This window comes from Nyctereutes procyonoides, unplaced genomic scaffold (assembly GCF_905146905.1).
Source record: "Nyctereutes procyonoides isolate TBG_1078 unplaced genomic scaffold, NYPRO_anot_genome, whole genome shotgun sequence".
Classification (NCBI taxonomy): Eukaryota; Metazoa; Chordata; class Mammalia; order Carnivora; family Canidae; genus Nyctereutes; species Nyctereutes procyonoides.
In genome coordinates this window covers 889969-915952 of record NW_026575144.1, presented here as the reverse complement: position 1 = coordinate 915952, position 25984 = coordinate 889969, and the positions used below count along the sequence as shown (strand labels likewise).

The 25984-nt window shown below is 35.8% G+C and overlaps 1 protein-coding gene across 4 annotated transcripts in view; it reads right to left on the bottom strand.

The window, feature by feature from the left end:
- The window catches only part of CTNNA3 (catenin alpha 3), a 1663516-nt gene that overhangs the window by 792277 nt on the left and 845255 nt on the right, over positions 1-25984 (bottom strand). For all 4 annotated transcript variants that reach the window (XM_055308926.1, XM_055308927.1, XM_055308929.1 and 1 more), the window contains 2 exons: positions 20401-20481; positions 10891-11043 (listed from right to left, as the gene is read on the bottom strand). In XM_055308926.1, coding sequence (XP_055164901.1) covers positions 10891-11043; positions 20401-20481 — 234 coding nt within the window. The remainder of the gene's footprint in view (positions 1-10890; positions 11044-20400; positions 20482-25984) is intronic.

Here is a 25984-nt window from a genome sequence, read left to right as displayed (position 1 = left end):
TTTGTTGAAGATTAACTGGCCATATAGTTGTAGATACATTTCTGGGTTTTCTGTTCTGTTCTGTTGATCTATGTATCTATTTTTGTGCCAGGAATAATATTTATTTGAAAAATAAATGGCTTTATGAAAATACAAACTCTTTAGACATCATGTTGCTAGCAAAGGAAAACTAAAACAACCTTAGATATTCTTTTCTGATGCAATGAGAAAGAATTTGACTATACCAATGAATAAAAGAGTGAAAGGGAAGGTTAACTGAAAGAAATATGAGGGAAGGGAAAGATAATCTTGTAGTAGTCATTTACTAGCCATATTCAAAGCACAAAAGTCAAACCCTCTAGGGATGTTCTGGTTTTCTTTTGGGACTCCATGTATAAAATATCACAAAATGTCTGAGTGATTTAGAAAAAATTAAGTCTGTTTTCATGCTGCCTGTACTTTAGACAAAGTTGTCAATGGAATCCAGAGTAAATCTGATTTTGTTTTTCAGTAGTGGGAACATTTCTTTAAAAGCATCAAATCTACACTTTCATCTTGCAGAAAGTGACAGGTCTAATTGTTTTTTTATGAAAGGGATTTTCTGGATATACAAAGCTATAGCTTTCACTGGGTCTAACATATATTTGGATGATCCTTTGGCAAGATCCCACTTTCTCTCTCCCTATTTCTACTCTGACAATGTTTGCAAGCACCAGAGGAGATAGGAGGAAATATTGATCTTCACTGTGCTCCTCTTTAATTCACCACCTATTCCAAGGCTAACCAAAATAGGAAAGAAAAGCAGAAAGAACCCATTTCCCTAAATCAAGTTACCTTTCTGCATTTTACCACCTAACTTCAATATCTGATTCTTACTAACAAGACATTCCCCAGATCTAATCTACATCACCTACAAACATCCATCTTGTTTGTTTTTCAAAATGTGACCTTAGAGCAGACACTGCAAAACTAGTGGTCCTTGGCATTATGTATTGGCACAAATGATGGAGTTGTGGTTTTATTTTGTTTTGTATTAAAATATTTTATTTATTTATTTATTTATTTATTTATTTATTTGAGAGAGAGAGAAAATGAGTAGAAGGGAGAGGGAGAGAGAATCTGAGGCAGACTCAGTACTGAGCTCAGAGCCTAATGCTGGGCTTGATCCCACAACTATGAGACCATTACCTGAGCTGAAACCAAGAGTTAGATGCTTAGCTGACTGAGCCACCCAGGCGCCCCTATTTTATTTTGTTTTAAACTGACTTAAATGTCTATACTTAGAAACCAACAGAACTTTATATTAAAAATCTGTATTTCTGAGTTCTTTTGAGAAATTGTAATGTCTGACAAAATAGGGCCTTCATTCATACCGAGCAATAGTTGACTGAAGATGAGTAGAGACCAACCCTTTATTTTTTTTTAATTTTATAAATTAATTTTTATTGGTGTTCAATTTACCAACATACAGAATAACACCCAGTTCTCATCCCGTCAAGTGTACCCCTCAGTGCCCGTCACCCATTCACCCCCACCCCCCGCCCTCCTCCCCCTCCACCACCCCTAGTTCATTTCCCAGAGTTAGAAGTCTTTATGTTCTGTCTCCCTTTCTGATATTTCTCACACATTTCTTCTCCCTTCCCTTATATTCCCCTTCACTATTATTCATATTCCCCAAATGAATGAGAACATACACTGTTTGTCCTTCTCCGGTTACTGTGGCCAAGTTCAAAAAGGGTGTTGCCTGAGTTCTCCTCTGGGATTTTGATGGAATCTTGTCTCACATTTAGATCTTTCATCTATTTTGAGTTTATCTTTGTGTATGGTGCAAGAGAGTGGTCCAGTTTCATTCTTCTGCATGTGGATGTCCAATTTTCCCAGCACCATTTATTGAAGAGACTGTCTTTCTTCCAGTGGATCGTCTTTCCTCCTTTATCGTATATTAGTTGACCATAAAGTTCAGGGTCCACTTCTGGGTTCTCTGTTCTGTTCCATTGATCTATATGTCTGTTTTTGTGCCAGTACCACACTGTCTTGATGACCAAGCTTTGTAGTACAACATGAAATCTGGCATTGTGATGCCCCCAGATATGGTTTTCTTTTTTAAAATTCCCCTGGCTGTTTGGGGTCTTTTCTGATTCCACACAAATCTTAAAATAATTTGTTCTAAGTCTCTGAAGAAAGTCCATGGTATTTTGATAGGGATTGCATTATACGTGTAAATTGCCCTGGGTAACATTGACATTTTCACAATATTAATTCTGCCAATCCATGAGCATGGAATATTTTTCCATCTCTTTGTGTCTTCCTCAATTTCTTTCAGAAGTGTTCTATAGTTTTTAGGGTATATTTTGAGAACCATTTGAATGGTAAATGGTTCTCCAACCTTTTATTTTCAGGTTGTAGGTGTCCTTCTGTCTAAAATGAGTCTCTTGTAGACAGCAAATAGATGGGTCCTGCTTTTTTATCCAGTCTGAGACCCTGCGCCTTTTGATGGGGTCATTAAGCCCATTCACGTTCAGAGTTACTATTGACAGATATGAGTTTAGTGTCATCATGATATCTATTTAGTCCTTGTTCAACACCTCGACATTTAATAGTGAAGCTTGCAAATTCCAAAGATAAAGAGAAGATCCTTAAAGCAGCAAGAGACAAGAAGTCCCTGACTTTCATGGGGAGGAATATTAGGGTAACAGCAGACCTCTCCACAGAGACGTGGCAGGCCAGAAAGGGCTGGCAGGATATATTCAGGGTCCTAAATGAGAAGAACATGCAACCAAGAATACTTTATCCAGCAAGGCTCTCATTCAAAATGGAAGGAGAGATAAAGAGCTTCCAAGACAGGCAGGAACTGAAAGAATATGTGACCTCCAAACCAGCTCTGCAAGAAATTTTAAGGGGGACTCTTAAAACTCCCCTTTAAGAAGAAGTTCAGTGAGACCAACCCTTTAAAGTAAGCTTATGCTCTCCATTTCATCACAGGCGCACCCTACCAAGCCCTTTCATTCATTACTTTTTTGTTCCCGATTGTAAGTATTTGAATTTTCTGCACCTATCTGAAAGATACTCCACATACAAGACTGAAAAGGAGCTGATTGATAGGGAGGGGCACCTCTAAATGCATTTTAGGTTAGGAAGAATATTTCTAATAAATGCTCTGTGAGTTTTAACTTCTATTATGGACTCAATAGACTGTGGACTAAAGCTAAATAGTGTACATAACATTGATTAACAGGTAAAACATATTCCAAGTTCCAGTCAGCTTATAAATGGACTTCTTATACTTTCTCATCAGAGGATGATCCCTGATCTCATTTAGATCTTCCACCTTGAACTAATCGCTATTAGCTAAGCAGTTACTTAAGAGTTATAAAGAATTACTGCATGCAGAAGGATATCATGGGTATAATGTGGCCTCTGGCTTTCTACTTTTCTATTTAGGGAAAGTAGAATAAGATTAGAACTACACTTAATGGTGAACATGGCTGATGTATAAACGTATCCAATCACTGAGTTGTACACTTGAAAGTAATATAACATTGTATGTCTACTATAACCCCCCAAAAGATTAGAGACTTGTAGGAAAAAAATAAAATCAGTTCTTGAAACTTTTGCATCTTTATCCATTTAATAGCAGTTCTCTTGTCTAAAAGCATTCAGAAAGATGTCACTTGTCTCTATCAAGAAATTAAACATATATAAAACTTGGGCTCACTATCTATTTTTAGATTTATTGTGCTACCTTTATTCCTTTAATCTCTGCCATTGATAGAACCAAGTTGATTCCCTACTCTGTCATTTAGCTAATTGACCTTAGGCAAATTTTCTCTCAGCTAGAGTTTCCTTATCAGCAAAATGGTAATAAAAATATTTATCTCCATCATTGTGAGCATGGATGTAATGAGGTAAAAAGTTTAAGGTGCATTGCATGATTCTGGTACAGATTACCTAAATGTTTTATTTATTTTATCTTATTTTCCTCCCTATTTTGTTCTTCTTTTTATTATTCAAAAAAGATTTTTTTTCTGTCCTGTAAAAGCAACAAAATAACCACTCTTCCAACACTTCTGATTAACCAGACTCCTCCATCCACCACCATATTATCTATACATATAAAACATATGAAAGAACTCTTTTCTTTTTGGTTTCTAGAATTTTAAATGGCAGGAATAGAGATTATTTAAGCTCTCATTTTCCATTTACAGACTGAACTTCAGAGATGTTCAATGATTTACTAAAGTCACTTGTTCAGGGAAGTAAATATGTTTTTCAGGGGAATCATGTTTTCAAATACAAAAGACAAAAAAGGAATCAAGTTTTAAACACAGGACTCTGTATAGATGAGCTCTATAGAGCACATTGGAGGAATTCACTCTATATTTTTTTAATTGAGTAGAAGAGTGAATTGATTAAAAGAAATAGATCAGTCCCAGCTTGCATAATCAGACTGGTGATTGAAATGAAGTTTGGCTTCTAGGCCTGAAATTATTCATCAGTAATTGTTAGTATGTTTGCTAGTTAACTCTTGGCCAAATACCATCATGAAGAGTAATATTGGAAAGTTACAGTTTCAGAGAAATTCCACACACCAATTAAGTGTATATCAAAACTTTGGAGACATAATTTCAGCTGGATATTTTGTACATGCCATCTTCTGGCCTGTTAACATTCCTGAAAAACACTTACCTATATTTGGAAGTTGGATACAAAGGTCCAACAACTACAGCATATTTGAAATTCCTTATAAAATGAATTTTCCAAAAGGAAAATGTTATTGCTCATCAGGAGTTTTGGAGACTCAAGTGACCTCTTTCCACATAAGGCTTTGGATAAAAAATGTTTAAAAGAGAAAAAGAGAAGAAGATGACACATCATGTGACATTTGGTACTTTAATGTGTCATCTTATTCAATCTCACTATTGTTTTCACTTTACAATGGAGTATGTCTTTTGCAGGAGATATTAAGTGACTTGTATTAAGTCTTGTATTAAGATATACAAGAGATATTAAGTGACTTTCCCAATACAATCAAGCAAAAATTCAAAACCAAGTCTATATTTGCCATCTTTTAAATTTTTCCATAGGATTAGCTGACATTCTACTTTGTTTATACACTAATGCATTCAACAATGATTTACTGAATGCTGTACTTACTGTACATCAGTCTAGGAAAACAAAGACAAAGGCACTAGGGTCCATCACAGTATATAGCACATCGTAAGCACTTAAGACATATTTGTTGAATGAATGAATGAATGAATGAATGAATATACTCTGGTCCTCAACTTGCCAATCATCTGTCTAGAACTGTACTGTCTAATACATAGCCAAAATCCATGTTTGGCTATTGTGCACTTAAAATATGGATAGTCTAGATTAAGATAGACCATACATATAAAATATACACCAGATTCATAAGACTTAGTACAAAAAGTAGATATTTTATTAATAGTTTTTATATTATTACATATTAACATGATAATATTTAGGGTATATTGGATTAAATAAAACCTAAGATTGGTTTCATCTATCTATTTTTACTTATTTTAGTGTGATTACTAGAAAATTTTAAATGATTTTTGTGTTCTGCCTTTTATTTCTATTGGATAGTATTAGTCTAATGCCATTAAGTCTTGAATCATTTGCTTTTATGTTTCAAGTTCATTATTAAATATATTTTTCTTCTCTTTCTTTAATGTATGAGACTAAATTAAGTTTTTTAAAAAAGATTTATTTATTCATGAGAGACACAGACTGAGAGAGAGGCAGAGAGACACAGGCAGAGGGAGAAGTAGGCTCCTCACAGGGAGTCTGATGTGGGACTCGATCTTGAATCCTGGGATCATGACCTGAGCCAAAGCCAGGTGCCCAACTGCTGAGCCACCCACATAGCACTAAATTAAGTTTTAAATGCAGTTTTTTTTGAACACCAGTTTATGTTCATGAGATTCTAATCAATTGTTGGGGGTTAGAAAATTTTTATAGCCCGACATGAAATAATCCATACACAAACTTTCCTAAAATATGGCTTCCCTTTAGACCCTTTTGTGTAGAGAAGCAACTGCAGCTTTCCAAATCCAATATTGGATCATCCAGTCCCTAAGATGAAATCTACCCTATTCAGTCTGGCAATCAAATATTCTAGGGTATTCATCAATTGCCTCCAACCTCCTTCATCTTCAGCCAACTTAGTGATCTAGATTTCATTACTCTAATATTCCTGGAACATAGGACTGAGCATTGTGACTTTAGTCACGCTTGTAATTTCAACTTGGAGTTCTAGTCTTTCAACTCCAGTTCCTGCCAAGTTGGTAAGTTTTGGTGTAAATATTGCTTATATTGCTTACTTCAAACTAAATTCCCAAACTACTCTAATGCCATATAGTTTTCTCCCTCCTAATTCCAAGACACGAATATCTCATTCAAAAATACCTACATCCAACTATGGAAAGTCTCTGACTTTTCTATAATGGTTTCACTCCCCATATCCCTATATTCCAAACACTATGAATGGAAAATTTATAAAGAAACCTCTCCAACAGGGAAATGTCACTCACTGTGGATTCAGGTTAGGGTTTTAAGGATCATGTTCATTGTGAGCTTTAGCTGGAAGAGGATTAAGATGCTGAACAGTTTTCTAATCCAGGGAGTGGGCAGTCACACCTGTGATCTATATAAGCAAAAGCATTCCTGACTTAGCTATAACATCTCTTTGCCATCAAAAGAGGAGAGCTGCCAAGCTGCTCACTGAGAACAGTTGTTGGTTTGTGTACAAGTATAAGTATGGGTTTGTTCTTTTTCATTTTTTTTTCTTTTTTGGGGGGAGGAGGAAGAATGAGATGGGACTCTAAAAGCTTCATTTATTTGTAACTGAGCATATCCTTATTTGATAACAGATCATCAATTAAAGCAATGTGTGACACTCGAACAGGATTCTGTCAAAATGCAAAGATAAAAGTAGAGCTGAGAGCTCTGAGCACTTCTTGCAAACAGCAAGAGTCCCCTCTACAGCCTTCTCTCTTGGCAATGGGGCCTTGCTAAATCTGGCTCGCCATTTTGTGAGTGGGAACAATCAGCTTTGTAGGTTGGAGGGAAGTATTATAATTAAATGTCCACCCACTTTTTCCTTTTTGATGAAAGGCTCCCATGAAACTTACTAAAATAAGGTGCATCAAGACAGATGAATTTTTGATGAATAAGTCAAAGCACTGATGAAGCTGGCTTTTCACATAGAGAAACTTCTCTAATTCACAGAAAAATTTCAGGCCTAGATCATTAATACCGTCACATTTAATGATAATTAATATAGTAAAATCCATGAGATAAACTGGAGATTTTACCTTTTTAGTCAGTAGCAACTATGTAGTGTTCAGCAGGAACTGATTGCTGAGAACAAATCATAGTGTATTAAAAAATAATTGTGGAGTTTTAGAAATGGATTTTAAAGAAATACTAAATATCAGCCATTGTAATAAGCAATGCATTTTTTGGAATACAATCAGTTTCTTCTGAATAACAGCTATATAACTACATTAAAGTTACAAACTATTATCTCTGACGTGGGCAAAATTCTTTAAAAATGTTACCTAATTGTGACAAATTCCATATGAGGGAGATCTGGAGTAGAATTTATAACATTGGCCTTATCTGATAATTGATGGCAAAGGTATTTGTTAATATTATTGTGATGAATTATTTTCAAGAATAGAAAGGCACTCCACTAAATAACTGGGCTCAGACATTGTCCCAAATCCAGTTACCAGAATCCCCCAAATAACTTTTTAGAGAGAAATAAAAGTGAGTTAGTGTTATGAATGTGTTCCTTCATTCAATGCAGATTCATGGAATACTAGCTGCATAGACTTAGCTAACGGAATAGGCTCAAAGTGATGACAGATAAAATTCTTACTCACTAGAATTAGTGAATATTTTAAATTTTAGGATAAAATTAATATTTTAAATTTCGTGTTTAATAGGTATTATTGGTGGAAGTCAGTAGAGTTAATGATGCCCTAATTCACCACCAGTGCAAGATCAAAGTACTAAGGAGTATAATTAAATGAGCACATTTGTCATTAAATAACTAATCACAATGCGAAGATGAATTTTTTAAATGCCAAACTTTTGACTCCTTATTATTCTCACGGTGGCTTAGTGGATCCAAAAACACAGAGTAACTTGGATGTTCAAAGTAGAATAAGCTTTGCATAGCAGTTTCTTAGTTCAGCATAACTAAACAAAATTAGCCATAAGTATCTAGGTTTTCCAGGGATTGACACTATATAGGGTTTTATAAACATCATTTCACCCATGATCATTTTATATCAAACTGCATGATAATATAACAAGAGACCTCAGACATGACCCTAGTAGAGAATGGAAATGTTCAGGCTCAATTTATGGGCCACTCTGTTCCTCATTCCCACTTCTTTTCTAATATCCCAAATCCTTTTGGCTGCTAATTATTACCCATAGAATTTCTTAATGCTGTGGGTTTGTTTGTTTGTTTGTTTTTGCTATGTGTTCAAATCTAGTTTGTTTTTCTATTTTTTTTTTTAATAAAAGTTACCATCTTAACCACTATCTATAGTGTTCCTTTAACAGCATGGAGTTTTTCTTGAATGATCTGATAAGAGTTCTTTAAAAATGGACTTACTTTTCTTTCCATTTAAGTCTTACTGCAACAAGTTTACTGATTTTAGATTTCTCTGACAAACACAGTTGAGGTATCAAAACCCAGACATGTTGAAAATAGCTTTTCCTTGAAGTCATTTAGAATCTAAGACTTTCTGTCCTGCTCTGTCAAGTTACCCAGCTTGGGAATAAGATGGGTCTAAGTAGTCCTGATGGAGAGGTAGAAGGGAAAGCAAAGGTGGAGGATTAGTAAGCAATCTATACAGAGTAAACTCACAATGTCTTCAAAACTGATAAATTTAAGCTCTCCTATTTCCCTGGACTCTGTCACAGATACTTCTGGCTCAATGTTTGTAGTAAATTAATGATGATTTTTCTCTGTTGCCTTGGTTAGACAGCTCCCCTCAAAAAGAAATTTTCCTGAGAGATAAATGCAGTATTCTTTTTTTTTCTTCTTCTTGATATATATAAACAACCTAGTGCAAGCAGTATACTTAAAAAAAAAAAACTTTCATTTTTTCCAGTCTGCATCTAACAAAATTAGGAGTCTCGGGACACCTGGGTGGCTCAGTCAGTTAAGTGTCGTTCTTGATTTCAGCTCATGTCATGATCTCAGAGTTGTGAGACTGAGACCTGAGTCAGGCTCCATGCTCAACACCAAACGAAGAAATAGAAATAGGGATGCAACTTATCTAGCAGAAACCTTTTACTTTCAGAATATTTCACCAAAAAATTGTTTTCATAATTTGGTGTACCTTCACCTTAGAGAGAACACATTATTAGAAAAAATGTTTATGATTGTCAGGGGCTACACTTTTACCCTTTTTCACTTTTAATGACCTGTTTCTTCTGCTTTACCTCTTACTTTTAACATTTTCCCGGGTAAAGACTGAATATACATATGAGGAATGAATACAAGAGAGAATAAATAAGATGGAAAATATAATAAATAATCAAATGAATTAGTTAAAATTTGTAAGCCTGGAAATCAGGTCCGGCTCCAATTAGCCTAGTCTGAGTTTGTACCTTTATTTCCATATCAGGTCAGTGGGAATTGTAACAGTTAACCTGTCTCACATAGTCCTTGGGAAGTTCAAAGTAGATTTCAGAGTTGAAGGGAAGTCAGCTTTAAGGCTGAAATAATCTTAGTAATTATCTATTCATCAACTCCTTTCATTTTCTAAATGTGAAGACTAGGAACCAGAGGGTTTATAGTGCAAATGCTAGCTACATTGGAAACTTCCTTCCCAGTGGGTCTACATTAAAGACATTGAGGAAGTCCTCTATTTTAATAGATGTTATATAAAATGCTGTGATTCTAACTTAGGTGGTGTCTATTTCTGACTCACAAGTTTTTATAAGCAATTTGAGCCCCCAAACATGTTTCATCACAAAGTTCATGACCAGTATATGAAGGTGTGGCAGTTAGAATGTTTAATAACCAGCATGGCATAGCGCTGCCAATGAGAGCAGATACTAGACATAAACAACACTGCAGTCATACTGATAAGTCCTAGCAGTATATCAGCTCTGTTGTACGAATCTGGTCAAACACACTTCCCCTTTCTGCTACTGGTTCCTGGCCTTGTGAGTACTGTCACCTTATTGGTGTTAGAAATCCTTCTATTCAAAAAAAAAAAAAAAAGAAAACCTTCTATTCAGCCTCTCTTAAACTGAGGTTACCTTACAGATCCCCATAATACAATAGGTTCTATTATCTGTTTTCTAGGAAATGTCTAGCATTTTATGGTTCTATTAGCAATATACCACCTTGCCCCCAAATCATAGGGCATTTCTATGCTTCCAGCTTCCAAACAGAGGAGATTATAGTTTTATCATCTCCTCTGGTCTCTACTGGGAGATGAGTCAACCCACTACCCCTACTTATTTATTCTGGATATTTCTACCCCTGTATATCTGAAATTCTTTTTCTATAGTCATGTCACATAGTTGAATATGATTTGACATGCTGAAGGGGTAAAAAGCCATGAAAAGACGGTAGAGAATAATAATATGGCATGAAGTAGAGTATTTGATACTTTCACGTTAGAACAGGAAGAAAATATTTGTAGGGATAAAACAAAATATCTGCATTTAACCAGTTCGTGTGTGTGTGTGTAGCCTTAAAAAAAAAAACTACATAAAAAACAATACTGAACTTTGCTTCATTTGTTATAAGTTGTCAAAAGTTTTTATCTGAGTACAATTTAACTGTAAATGGGGAATGAGAGCTTCATTCTCCTGGATTTAGAGTAGTTACAGTTCTAACATGCTTACCTCTATAAGCCTGCTGGCGTGTTCACGAAATATTGAAGCATATTCTTTTATTTCCTTTTCCCGGCCGTTCTTGGCAGCTTCAATGAGAACCAAAAGTGGGACTGTCGTATCCAAAAAGGAGTCTGACACATGATCTATAATAGCCTTACGGAGCTGAGGAGAAATAAAAAATTCACTTTTTTTTCAAGAAATGGTTCATGTTATTTCCTATTTTTCCAATCTCCGTAGTTACAAAATTCATCTTATATATTTTTACACAATCTCTAAACTAATAATATTTAAGACTGTAAGAATGTCACTTACAAAGTTAAAAAGAAATATCCAAGGGAAAAAAACATTGATCTATTTAATAGCTCTCTTGTTATCAAAATGCACTATTTTTTTCTTAAATTCTACTTAGCCCAGAGGTCAGATTATAAGTGACAATACTCCATTTTTTCTCAAAGAAATTGTACTATAGTGATGTTTATGCATGTGTACAAACAACATTGTACATCATGTATTTTCATAATTACAAAATTATGAAATGTTTTCTACTTTGTTGGAGGAACTGATGATAAATTTTGATTAGCTAAATTGTAGTCTTCATGGTAATTAAACCAAGTTAGATCACCGATTATGCCAGTTGATAACAGATTAATAGAGCAAGGAGAATAATAAATGAGTTTGATGTCCAATTTTCTTCATCTCCATTAATTGTTCTTGCCCTTACACCTTAAATTATTAAACAAGTATAACATTCTGCTACAATTAGTTCTTTTAAATTAGATTATGTATAAGCTCATAAATGACAATCAGGCAATTACTCTATTCAGCAGATATTTTCTGAAATTTAAAACTGCAGTGGAAAATTAGTGCATTGTGTTTATATAATATTGAGTCGTAAAGGGTCTTGAAGAATGTCTTTCAACAGTGTCAATGACTATGAATGGCTCCCCAGTTTTTTAGTCAACCTCCTCATTTAGTTTAATAACCTTTATACAATAAAACAAAGAGATGAATAGCTATCAGACAAGAAATTTATAATTTTTCCCCTGTGAAAATTTTATTTGAGTATTTTTTAAAACCAATAGACAGTTACCCTAGTTACCCAGAACTGTGAAATTTTCTGGCTTCTAACAACTTCACAGAGGTTATGGGAGATCCCCAAGGGAAGAATATGCTTACCATGAAGAATGGCAAATTACTAATAGCAACTAATTAATATTGTCTGAGCACTTACTAGGACAGAGTGCAGAGTACTAAGGAGTTACAAGGCAAGGGGAAGACCTTGAGTGAATGAATAATGTGTTTGATGTCCATAAAGAGTGGACCAGAGAAATCAGGCAACAAATCACAAGTTAGACTTGAACTGGGCACTACAAGTTATGTTAGTTTCAGATACGTAAAAGTAGAAGGAATCTCAGAGGCGGGACAGTTTTCAATTAGATCCCTCCCCTTTATTCTTTTTTTCTTTCATTTGTAACCAGGATATATTGAAGGAGGGCTAAGAGGAGATCTGTACTAAAGATATGCAATTAATAGCCAACATACATATGGGAGGTAATTCAAGCCAAGGAGGCAGATAGGATCATGCATAGTGAGAAGATGTCCAAGAATAAAATCTTAGGAAATACTTCCATATATGGGAGTCATGCAGATGGGAGAGTAGGATCTAAAAAAAAAAACTGAGATGATGGCCAAAAACAAAGAGACCAAATGACCAACAACTAAGAGAAACTTTCAAATAAATCTATGTCACTGCTCTAGCCATATGAACTTATCTTACCAGATGCAATTATAGTACCCACATTATGGATTTGAATCTTCTTTTCTGTGTATTTGATTCCATTCAATTCAACAATTATTTATAAACATCATTTTCTTATCTTTCAACCAAGAGCAAGCCATTATGAAATATAGCAAGATGGAAATGCATGATCCTTTATAATCTAATAGAGAAATGGGAGTCGTTAAATGTTACAATAAGGGAAAAATCAGGGAACTGACAGCAAATGAATTTCAAAAAGATAATGAATTTCAGAGTCTAATTTTAAAGGTAGGTTCAATAAAAAGAAGACTTGCCTAATCACTCAGGGGTTATTGATTAACTTAGTGAGAGCAGTCTGAGTGGAAAAAATGGAAGCAGGAGTCCTATTGCAATGGTTTGAAGAATGAATGGAGATGAGTGGAGGTGGAGAGAGTGAGAAAAAACCTCATGTTTCTAGTAATTTGATTATTACATGAAGAAGCAAGACTAGGTATTAACTACATTGAGACACAGGTTTTAAAAAGTGATTGTTTCTCATATAAAAGACTGATGTATGTTCCCATCTACAACTATACCCAGAAAGTTCAACTGTTCTCTTGTGCTTTTTAAAAAAATAATTTTGCTTTGTCATATACAAAAATCTAGAGAGATAGAGAGTAACTGTTGTTCCACATTGTGCCAATTTTTAAAAATATTTGAATAATTATTGCAATTTTACAGCACTGGATACATTTTCTACAGTATGTGCATTTCCCCTCTATGGTACTACTGTTTGTCTTCCCTTTATTTTAATGGTATTTAATCCCTTGTTCTTTTTTTTTTTCCCCAAGATTTTCAGCTATGATCTCGCTGCTATTCCTTCAATCCTTCATTCCATACAGAAGTGCTGAAACATGTTGCAAAGGTGAAGCTTGAGTTATAGCTGATTTATTATTAATGAATAAATAAATAAATGAATAAATGCTTTGGCTAAATTAATTATTTTACCTAGACCATGTTAGGAGCACATATTTTTACTTTATTCTAAGGCATGTTGCTAAGTACAAAACACAGTAAATGAGAAAAGGTGTGCCATGGAGGTGTGATATTATGTTCAGTAGGACAAGACAGAAGGACTGCAAAATGAGCTTACAAATAAGTTCTATGCCAAAGTTTTCAAACTTCTGTTGGAAAATGGGCCGAAATTAGCTGACACAATATAATTCAAATATAATGAGCAGAATGAATCTTCTTTCCTATAGCTGTATATTCATTCAGTTTAACAAATGCATTTTGAGCCTTCTCTCTAAGGCCAAGGCACCATTCTAGGCAACCTGGGAATGTCAAGATGACAAAGACACTATAATATTAGGGAGTGAGAAGTGCAAAGAGAGTTTGATGAGTATCTTAAAAGAAGCACAGACAAATAAGAAACAATTAACTTGGATCATTATGGTTAAAAAGCCTTCTGCAAAGAGACATATGTATTCCATTTTAAAAGTTGAATTAACTGTTAAGAGTAGGAGTTGGGAAGTAGAAAGCATAACATTTTAGAATAAAGACTATCATAAGTGATAGATGAAAGAAAGAAAGAAAGAAAGAAAGAAAGAAAGAAAGAAAGAAAGAAAAAAAAAAGGAAGAAAGAAAGAGATGCTCAAGACATCACAAGAATTTAGTGTGACTAGAACACAATGATAGAGTGAGGACTGGAACAGGATTTCTTAGGAATAATGGAGGTAATGGAAAGCATTTCAGGTAAAAAGAAAACAGTAAGACAAAAAGATTAAAAGGTGATGTCTCAACCACTGGACCCGTCTCTGATTTCAGCTGTTGCTTTAAGGGAACAGTTCGTTGTCCTTTCAAGACATTCCACTTGGAATGCATTCCCTGCTTCTCTGTTATTCTTCCTTAGGCTGTGCTCCAAGTATCTATGAGAGTCTCAGCCCAAGCACAACCCTGGACGTTGTGAAGAGGAAATACCACTGGAAACAACCATCAACCAGTGGAGATGGGAGTGACTGGATAAAATTCTTGGTCTCTATCCATCAATTAGACAATTCTGGGAGGCATTTTTTTCCCTTTTTGGGGGTCCTTAAGGTCCTGCTGTCTACAGTAGCAACCTTGAATAGCATATTCCTTCCTCCTTCCCTGCCTGCTATCTTACACTTCATATTGTCTTACACATGTTTCTCAGAAGTGCCTCCTAAATAAACTACCCGCTCTAAGGCTCTGGTCTCAGGATCTGCTTTCATGGTAATCCAATATAAAACAGACACATTTGTCTCGTGATAATGTTTTTGATCATGTACCAAGTAGCAGACTCTGATGTCTTAACATAAACTACCCCTTGATGATCACACGTTGCCACTTCTGCTCTGCACACTACTGAATTTGATTCTCTCATCCCCTGTTCTGTGCTGACTGTTAGAGAGGAATTACTATGAGAGAGGACTAGAAATGCAAATAGGGACAAGATATGGAATGCCTCAAACACTATGCTAAGTAATTTTCTTCATATGTTCTGGCATATTCTGACATATGGGATGTTTTTCATTTAAATTGTATACTCCTCTGTATCTGTGCATAATATGTAAGAAGCCTCTATCTTATTTATTTCCACATTATTTTTCCCACCCAATGGAGCAACTCATTCCTTTCACCTAAGTGATATACAAAAAACCTTAAAGAAGAATCCAACATGCCAGTGTAAAAATAGGACAATCTTAGAAGCTGCAGCACTAAAATGTGAAGTTAGTGGGAGGCCAATAGGAGGTAGAGGTATATATTTTCAATAAATACCTGTTTGTGGCCAGGCATGAAAGATGTCAGGCACAAAATCAAACTACGGGGCTTTCCATCTTTTCTCACCACAGTTTAATAAAAGGCTTTGAGACATCAATTTTTCTATTTCCCACTGATGTAAGTGGTTGGGATCTCAAATAAAATAATATATTTCTCTACAACTGAAACCCAAAAGTGAAAGCTGTGTATGAAAACTATAAGATAGCACTGCCCCCACTACCACTAAATAAAGGAATAAGAAAGAATGAAATTGTAAGGGGAAGAGGAATGGAAAGAAAATAAACTGTCTTAGGAAAGAATTGTCCTCGGGAGCTAGAACAAATTAGATATGTGTATATTAATGCCATTTTAATTTTAAGTCAAATAGCAAAATGTGACTGTCAAAACTCAATTGACTAATAGGAACTAAATACCCTAATAATTAATTCAATGTATACCCACTGTGTCAACTTAATGATACTTGTATCTTATGGATTGTTAATATTATTTGATTATGAGGATGAAGACGAGGAGGTATAAAGACATACATATTTTTTTCTAAGGGTGGCACTGATACTACTAAAATGGGGAAGAGATGCAGAGAGCAATTCAACAACTCAGCAACTAACAAGTTTTTGTGTTGTTTGTTGTGTTTTATCAGAATCCTATTTAATTTGACATACCTCAAGTCTTTACTTTGGTATATATGAAATAGGCAATTTTTTCTTAATATACACAAATGAAAATTTTAACCTGCCTTTAGTGATATCAAATGTATGTTTCACTCTGCATAATACATTAGAAATGTAATATATTCAATGGCCTTAATTTTTTAAACAGAGAAATGAGGTTTATTTTTTTTTTTGAGGTTTAAAAATCTTCTTCCCATATTGAGAATTGTAATAGTCTTTCAGTTCTCAAATAAGTGATGGGGAAGGAGATTGAAGGGAGAAACAATTTTAATGAAAAAAAACTTGTAAAATAAGTAGTAAAGAAAAAAAATATTTAGGATGGTAAAATCAGTTTATTAGGCACTGAGAGTTTTGAGGATAAATATTTCTGACCCCCATATGGTGGTTACAAATTTGGGCTGGGTTGGATGAACTCAGGTTCAAACCTCAGGTCTAGCAGTTAACTAATTGGTATTCAGTAAATTGACTCACCTGAGATTTTTTTTTTTAAGATTTTACTTATTTATTCATGACAGACACAGAAAGAGGCAGAGACATAGGCAGAGGGAGAAGCAGGCCTCCTGTAGGGAACCCAATGCAAGACTTGATACCAGGACCCCAGGATCATGACTTGAGCCAAAGGCAAATGCTCAACCACCGAGCCACCCAGGTGTCCCTCACCTGAGAAATTGAGATAATAATACTATGGAATTATTTTCTGTTTCAGAAATAAAAGCCAATAATGTAAAGTCTAATGTAAGGAGTTTGTAGAGAGCTTTGGAAAGCACTACTAAGTAAGAGATGTTGTTATAACTACCATTTTAAGGATTTAAAATCCAGTGGGAGGGAAAAAATCCATTAAAAAAGAAAAATACAAGCAGGATATGATCACTACTATAAAAGAACTACACATGCTATAAGTGCTCCAGAAAGAAAAATAATAATAATTCCAGCTGATGAAAACGGTAAAGGTTTCATGGGAGAAGTAGCATTTACATTAGTCTTGAAGGTCCTAAGGTTGATTAGGGGTGAGATGCAGGGAGCAAGAGGAGTGGGAAAAGCACTAAGTGAAACAAACCATATACACAAAAACACATGTGTTTTGGGGAATTGAAAGTAATAGAAAATTTGGTGAATAGTAAGTAGTCTCTTTAGCCAGAGAACAGATTAATGTGTGGTATGGTGAAGAGGAAGAACTGAGAGAGTGAAAGAGAAAGAACATTATGAATATTGTCAATTAAAGTCATAGCCCAATCATAGAGAACCTGGAACACCATGCCAAAGACTTCTGTCTTCATTCTCTGTGATGACAGGCAAAAAAGTTACAAAGCAATATGGTTCATAGAAATAAACACTAAGTCACCATCCAGGTCATTTAATCTTATTGCCCCAAAATGAAATTTATAATTTGCTCCTCCCCCCACCAATAGGTCTGCCTAAGCAATCCATCTCATGGAAATATCTCATAGAAATCCAATGGTTCTCTGAACCAAATCCAAAATGTTTCTGTGTTGCTGATGGACAAGCCAGCCCTGAGTAAGGAAGGAGGTTAGATGAAAGAGCAAGAAGATGTTTTCTGATTATTGTTTACTAAAAACAAACATGCAAACAAAAACAGATCCACAATGATTTATGAACATTAAATATTCCAAAGAAAAACATTTTAAGGGTAGGGACTTTCTTCTTCCTGTGTAAAAGAATATATATAAGATGCTTAAAACAAACTGCTTGATAAACTTTGCAAGAATAAGAAGAGGTGGAGATGACTCATGTCGCTGTTAAACTAGTTTTTATTATTGCAAAAGTATAAACATCAGGATGGAAAATGAAGTCCAAGGGAGGGCAAGTAAGGATACTGGAAACAAACCATTGCAACTACCTCATTGACATTAGAGACCCCAGATGTCTCCAGAGACAAAATTCTAACAATCCCACTCATTCTGTACACACATATCACTTCTTGAGGGTCTATTGCTCCTCTTGACTTAGGGCAGGATTCATGACTATTTTTATCAATAGAATGAGAAAGAAATAGCATTCTGGTAACTTTGGAGCTTAAGCATTAAGAAGGTCTGGCAGCGTGACACCTGGGTGGCTCAGTGGTTGAGCATCTGCCTTTGGCTCAGGGTGTGATCCGGGGTCCTGGGATCAGTCCCACATCAGGCTCCCCACAAGAAGCTTGCTTTTCCCTCTGCCTAAGTTTCTGCCTCTATTTGTGTGTCTCTCATGAATAAATAAATATAATCTTTTTTTTTTTTTTAAAGGAGGTTTGGCAGCTTCCATTTCTCCTTTCTTGGAGCCCTGAACTATAATGCAAGAAATCCAGGTTACCCCACTGGAGAGAGAATTCACATGAAAGGGTCCTAAGGAAATTAGACACCACATGAAAAGAGGGAAGAAGAGGCACTTGAGGCCTCAAATACCCAGGCTTGCACCCAGACACAGTCACTATTTCACTGCTACTCCATGGGAGACCACAAGTGAAAAGTACAAAAATGGCCCTGGTGACTCCCAGTCAACCCATGGAATCATGAAACATAATAAAATGGTTGCTATTGTTTGTAGTGGTTTGTTAAGCAGTGATACTTAAAACAATGAATATGTTCAACTACAAGACCATAGGGAAGGTTCATACTTCTGGAACACAGCAGTTTTTTATAGTTGGAAACATCTCTTTACTATAAAGAAAAGTATTAGTAATCCCCCATGTTCTTTCCATATCTCACTGATGTTAGTGAGGTGGAAACACAAGTAGAATTGCCAGATAAAATACAAGAAGCCTGGTCAAATTTAAATTTCATATAAACACACTATTTTTTTAAATATAATTATGCCCCACACAATATTTGGGACATAATTAAACATGTTTGTTTTTAATCTGAAATTCAAATTTAACTGGGTATCTTGTGCTTTTATTTGCTAAATCTAGTAATCCTACATATAAAGGATTGACTTTTTTTTATAGTAATGATTCAAAAAGCTTTGGGGGTATAAATGTAGATTAACATTTTGTTGAGGGCAGTACAGAGGGATGAGACAGGAAAGAAAGATATAATTGTTGATAGCTCATAAAGCAACTTTTCTAAATCCCAACAGGATCCGATGGAGTAGAAATCCTTAACAAGATTGAGAATAGAAGTCTTTCAATGAAGAGGGAGAATGGCCCTTGGGGTAAGTTTGAGTGTAGGTTATGACCTTGTATGGGTTTGATGCTGCTTCCTCCTTAGGCTGGTTACCTCACCACACAGGCCTGCTTTCTCATCTGCATTATAACACAAGTTGAGCTATGTTCTTTCCAACTCTCACATCCCATGATTCTAAGTGCTGACAATAGAAATAGAATTCACATTAAGGCCATAAAGTTGAGAAATTGGAATTTCCCCAGCCCTCAAAATTGTGGTTTTTTTTGTTTGTTTGTTTGTTTGTTTGTTTTTTTTTTTACAGCTAATATTAACGGACTGAGGGATCCCTATTTATTCCATTTCCAAATCTACTTCTGAATTAAAAGGTTGCTCAGGCTATTTTACTAAATCTCCCATTAAACTACAATAATATATTGTATTAAAAGCTTATGGTTGAAAATCTTTTGCCTTTCTTTTATGAGTTAATGGTGACCAAGTTCAAGTTGTGCAAGAAAAAGAACTTTGGTTATTATATAGTTGGAAAATAATGGAAAGCAAAGGTTTCTGAAAATAGCTAGGTCTTCATAGTTCTGGGGAAAAAAAAATAACTTGTGGCATAATACTGGACTTCTAAATTATTTAATGAAATCCTCCCTAATCCTGTGTTCCTGGTGACCTAAGATCACAAAGTAGTCTGAGCTTTAACAGCAACTAATTTTTGAATCATTTGAAAAGAACTGAAAGGGCAAATTGGTACATCTCTGATTACCTGTTTGCCTTAAGCATATGGATGACAAGCTAAGTTTCTTTTTTTTTTAAGATTTTATTTATTTATTCATGAAAGACACACAGAGAGAGACAGAGACACAGGCAGAAGGAGAAGCCGGCTCCCTAAGGGGAGCCTGATGCGGGCACTCGATCCCAGGACCCTGGGATCACGCCCTGAGCCGAAGGCAGATGCTCAACCACTGAGCCACCCAGGTGTCCAGGTCTGCCTGATATTAAGTCACACTCTCTTTCTTCTACTTTACATTTGCCACAAATGTATGATGTATGTAATGTAAACATGGAAGGTATATATTTACTGTTGTTCTTTTGTGTTCTAAATTAGTTGAAAAAGGACAAAAACAAGAAGTAAATATTCTAGCAGTGGAAAAAAATTTATCTCGTATGGTGCTTCTGTCTCCACGCCTCTGTATTCCCTCACCTGTCTGCGTAGGTCTCTTGTCTTCTTGCACATGTTGTCTATTGCAATATTCAGGGTATTACTCCTTTCCTTTTTTCCAGCCTGCAAAGGAAAAAAAATGGCATAAGCAATGGTATCAGATTACTCTTTATCACTTAGCAATTTGCTTTCTAGATTTCCTGAAAATAACAGCTTGAAAATTCAAGAATAGGTTTCAAAACTGCTATGATATTGCATATGATTCATGAGCACTTCACTTAAGACTAAGTAGAATGGTGATTAAAGCTCACATTATTTTCTTCTTTAAGCTTCTGCAATATTTCTGATACAGGGCTGGGTTGCATTCAGTGTGGCAGTCGGCAGAGCATTCTCTCCAAGAAACTCTGATATTCATTCTTAACAAGTGGACTCTATAACCTCTAAGCACGCAATTAGCTTAAAAGCATTAGATGCCCAATTTGTCAACTTCTGTGGGAGTTTCTGAAGTCATTTTCATGGTGTATTTTGTAAGTTATGCAGAGCCATATTGGAGTTTTGCTAAACACTAAATAAAATATGCAGTGCAAATTCATACAATTTGCAAAAGTTGACCACAATTTTAGCTGACAATATTCCAAGAACAAATTGTTTCAAGTAGGAACTGGACGCTGTTTTTGGCTCTTTAAGATAATTTGTGCAACACCTTTTCATTCTTTAAGCAGAACAGTTCTCTGTTATACCCTTAACCTAAATCTTTAGGCTATCTATTAAGCACACAGAGAGTCACCTTGGATGGTGTTTTCTACATATTACTTTTGTGGGAGACAACTGAATTGAATCTAATCATACTTTTTTCAGTGCTATCTTCTCTAAAAAAGATTGAAAAAAATCATTATGCGATTCACCTCTAAGAAAATTGCTACCATTTAAATTAATAAACTGAAAAGGGCTCCTGAGAGGAGACCTTGAAAATCAGGAAAGTAAGTGTAAGCAGCTAATAACTAGTAAGTTTACAACACAGACTCCATGAAGAAGGAAATTGAGACAGTATCGACCATTAGGCAGCATGCCATACACTATGCCCAATGACTACATTCACACATAAATCCCTACCTTCAAGTGGGAAGACTTCTTTACAAGAAGTATAAGACCATTTATACCCTATCTCAACCTGTGTAGTCCTGTTTTCTGTCACATTTTCTCAAGTACTATCCTTCCCAGTAACAATACTCCTCTACATGTCTATCTCTTCTCCCAAGTTCTTATATATAATGTACTCTTGACTTCAGTGAGTGTCTACAAAATTACCTCCTTCTAAAATCCTGTCCCTCAATGTTTTCCACAAAGAGTTCCCCTCACCAACTCTCCTCGAGTAAACTCTCACCTGTCCTTGTTCCAATAGTATTTTGAAAATTTCCCAATACACTCATCACTCCTAGAATACTCTTAGAATCTTGATATTGACAAGCATAGCTTTTTTTTTTTCTATTCCTGAAGTAACTTGCAGAGGACTTATTGAATGGTATCAACTAGTTTATAAGTGAACAACTTGATTTAAAACACAACAAGGGTGCCTGGATGGCCCAATCTGTTAAGCAACTGCTTAGTTCATGATCCTGGGGTCCTGAGATCCACCCTCTGTTTCTCCCTCTCCCTCTACCCCTCCCCCCTGCTGCTGTCCTCTGTCTCTTTTTCTCTCAAATAAATAAATGGAATCTTAAAAACACACACACACACACACACACACACACACACACACAACATAGTTTTATTAGGGGCCTAGAAAATGCCAGGAAGGTGTCATACTTGATTCTTGAGGAGATTTTAGCATTTACCTATCAAGGCACAGCTAAAATCCTCTATTAGCTGAGGTCGCTGATACCCACCTAACCTCAGTTACAGGGAGGTTTTCTTAGCAACAATGTTACTGATATTTAAGATGGAAAAAAAAATCACCATCATTTGAGACCACTTTATACACTATGGCATCCATGGGTCCCCGCCTACTAAATTCCAATAATATTGGCTGCACACATTTCTAGATGCCTCCTAGGGGAAAACAATAGAGGACTACTAAGTCTTTTACCACTTTTTCTTTTTGAAGATGAGTTGTGCGATGTGTACATGATGGAGACTGTATCTAATGAAATAAGTGGAGAGAAGAAGGAGGAAGAAATAGAGACAAATAAAATTCTAGATGTCAGAGCAATAAAAGCAATGGTGGCAATTACCCAGATGAAAGTGGTGGCTGCCTTCACAGCTCCTACCCAGCATTATCTCTGGTAGCAGTGGAGAATTATGAAAAGTTCATGCAGAGCCATGGAAGGCAATGTCATAAACAGACACACAATGGGCTGGAAGACAGTTTCTAATTTTACCTCAAGATCCTAGCCTGTATTCTCCAGTTTCATGCAGTGTAGCTCTTGGTTGTCGCTTTCAACTTCATGAAAGCAGAGCTAGTAAAAGGGGTCAGGAGTGAAACAGACTGAAGAACTACCTCCCCCTCACTGTCCCTCACACAGGACATCAGAAATAATACAGGGGATTCCTGTTGCGTTGACCATAAAAACTCTCTAGCTTCTGTGATGAGATTCATCAGATGAGTAAAAGATGTTAACCTTCTCAGGGCAAGCAGCAGTGGCATACAAAACTTTAATAAAGGATGACAGGAGGTGACAACCTGATGGGATAAAATAAAGAGTATAAAGATGATTTCCTAATTTCGACCCAGAGCTTAATCTCTGTTTAAAATGTTTCATTGGGTCAAAGACATTTTGTTCTCTAGGTAATAACAAACAGTCCCTATCACTACAGGAAGAAAAAAAGTTTCCCCTTCTTCCTTCCCTGTCTCCCCCCACCCCCACCTTTCTTCTCTTTCACCTCCAGGTTTTTATTGGGTCCTTGCTCTATTTATCCCGATTTATTGGATTCAGTCAAGCCATTTTATGCCTCTTTATTCCTTTTGCATGGCATAAAAATAAATAAAGCAAGGAGAAATAGCCCCATCCTGCTTAAAAGCCTTCATTCCTTCTGTTTTCAAAGCCTGAACAAATCATCAAGCAATGGGCTAGGACCGAAGGTGAATTGTGTATGCTGAAGTGAGGGAAGGAAAGGGCAGGATATTAAAACAGAACCACAGATAACAGTCAGAGCCTGCCTACATTCTAGGTGCTTAGAGGAGAGGATGCTTCTTAAAGGAGCCTTGGCAGGAGCCCCCATGAAGTTAGCCCAGCCCTGCAAAAGGAAAAGGTACCACTTACAGTGGAGTATCAGAGGGAAAAGTGCTGAGAAAACACGGAACAGATCAGCACTATGTAGGGAAAGCAATCACATTCCTCATCAGTAAATAAACGGTCAGGAGACACTTCACTGAAAAGAACAGTTCTGAACATAGATTCTATTCAATGAAATTTCAGTAAAAGTATTGCATATTGTAAATACTGTCACAATGTGATTCAGGCTTATAATCTTAACTATGAGTCTTGATGGATCAATTCTGTCTCACCATGGCTCCCATGTCACACCACAGTTAATTGTACTCTCTTTTGTGGTTCCCTTAAAGCTGCCCACACATTGGGAAAAAAAGTCTCCTTATAAATAAATTCTCCTTGAATTATCCTAATTTGAGTGTTCCATCTGTTTTCTGTTGGGACTCTGCTAGGGAAAACTTTCTATATTGTTTGTCCAACATAACGGCCACTGGTCACATGTGGCTCTTTAAATTTAAATTAATTAAAATTAAATATCATTAAAAATTCAATTCTTCAGTTCCTTAAAGCAAGCAATAGCTGCATGTGTCTAGTGGCTACTATATTGTATAGCACAGATACAGAAAATTCTCCTCATTGCAGAAAGATATATCAGACGGTACTGTTCTAAAACACATATTTGTTTACTCAAATATATAATGAGTTCCTACTTTCACGAAAGTCACATTTTATTTGAGAATAAAATAGTGAGCAAGAAACAAACAAAAAAGCCCAACCCTCAAGGTGTTTAGTAAAGAAATTTAAGGTCTAGGGGCCCCTGGGTGGCTCAGCAGGTTAAGTGATTGCCTTTGGGTCAGGTCATGATCTCAGGACGTGAGATCAAGCCCCTCGTCCTGCACTCTGCTCATCCGGGAAGTCTGCTTCTCCGCCTCCCTTTCCCTCTGCCCCACCCCTCCCCTCGTGATTTCTACCACCCTAAAATAAATAAATAAAATTTTTAAAGAAAAGAAAGAAACTTAAGGTCTAATTTTGTTCCTTTTTTGTTTCAAATCCCTTCACATATTCCCATTGTTGATGGAAACAATAACAAATTCTTTATCATGGTATTCAAGGCCCCATATGATCTACTCCCATATTTACTCATCAATCATTAATGAGATACCTTAATGAGCCCTTTATTTTCTATGCAATACATCATAACTCAGGAACTTTTCCCATGTGAAAAGTCTCATTTTGCACTTTTCATCCCCTACTTCTCTCATTATGGACTTCTTTCAAGACTCCACTAAATCACTGAATTTTACATGAAGTTTTTTTTTTAGCTTCTCAGTTGAAATTAATAACTCACTTCCATGATACTTATTTATACTGTTTATACTTTTAAAAATAATACTGTGTTCAATAAATAATCCAATCATTTCAATACATCTTTTATTATCTATTAATAACCAGGCATCATACTAATGATGATGATACACTAGATCTAATGCCTGCCTTTGAGGAGTACACATCTCATGTTAGAAACAAACATAAACCCAGTATTAAATAAAGGCATCCAGGGTAATCTCTGCAACACTCCACTAAGGATGAGGGAAAGATTCCTGAGGAGGTAACATTTGAACATTGAAATATATGTAGGTGTCAGCCATGCAAAGATGAAAGAGAAGACCATTCTAACGGAACAGTTAGATGGAGCCAAGGCAAAAGTCTTTAAAGAGTAACTAGTATAAAATGTTTGAGAGAACACCAGATCCTAAAGGTTGTTGACACATTAAGAAATGAGGCTCATCTGGGATGCCTGGGTGGCTCAGGGGTTGAGCATCTGCCTTTTAACTCAGGTTGTAATTCCAGGATCGGGGATCGAGTCCTGCATCAGGCTCCTTGTGGGGAGTCTGCTTCTCCCTCTGTCTATGTCTCTGCCTCTCTCTGTGTCTCTCATAAATGAATGAATGAATAAATGAATAAATAAATGAATAAATAAATAAAATCTTAAAAAAAAAGAAATGAGGCTGATCCTACAGACCACTGGGTACCATAGAGGTTAAGCCAGGGAGTGACACAGACAGACTGTTATTCAAATACATCAGCCTGGCTGGAGTCTGTACAATGTACTGAAGGATATTAAGAACAGAGACTAACAGAGGAGTTACTTGAAGCAATAGTGCACAGAAAGACAAAAAGTGTTAAAATTAATGTGTTGGCAGTCAAATGAAGAAAATCAATAGATCTAAGGACTCTGAGTAAAGTGGGGAGGCTGATGACTGGCAGAGGCTCAGGGTGGCCAAAGAAAAGAGGACAACATAGGCTCGTGTGCAGGTTTCCAGGAATGATGACTGGTGGAACAGTGTTCAATCATTTTATTTATTTATTTATTTATTTATTTATTTATTTATTTATTTATTTTTAAAATATTTTAA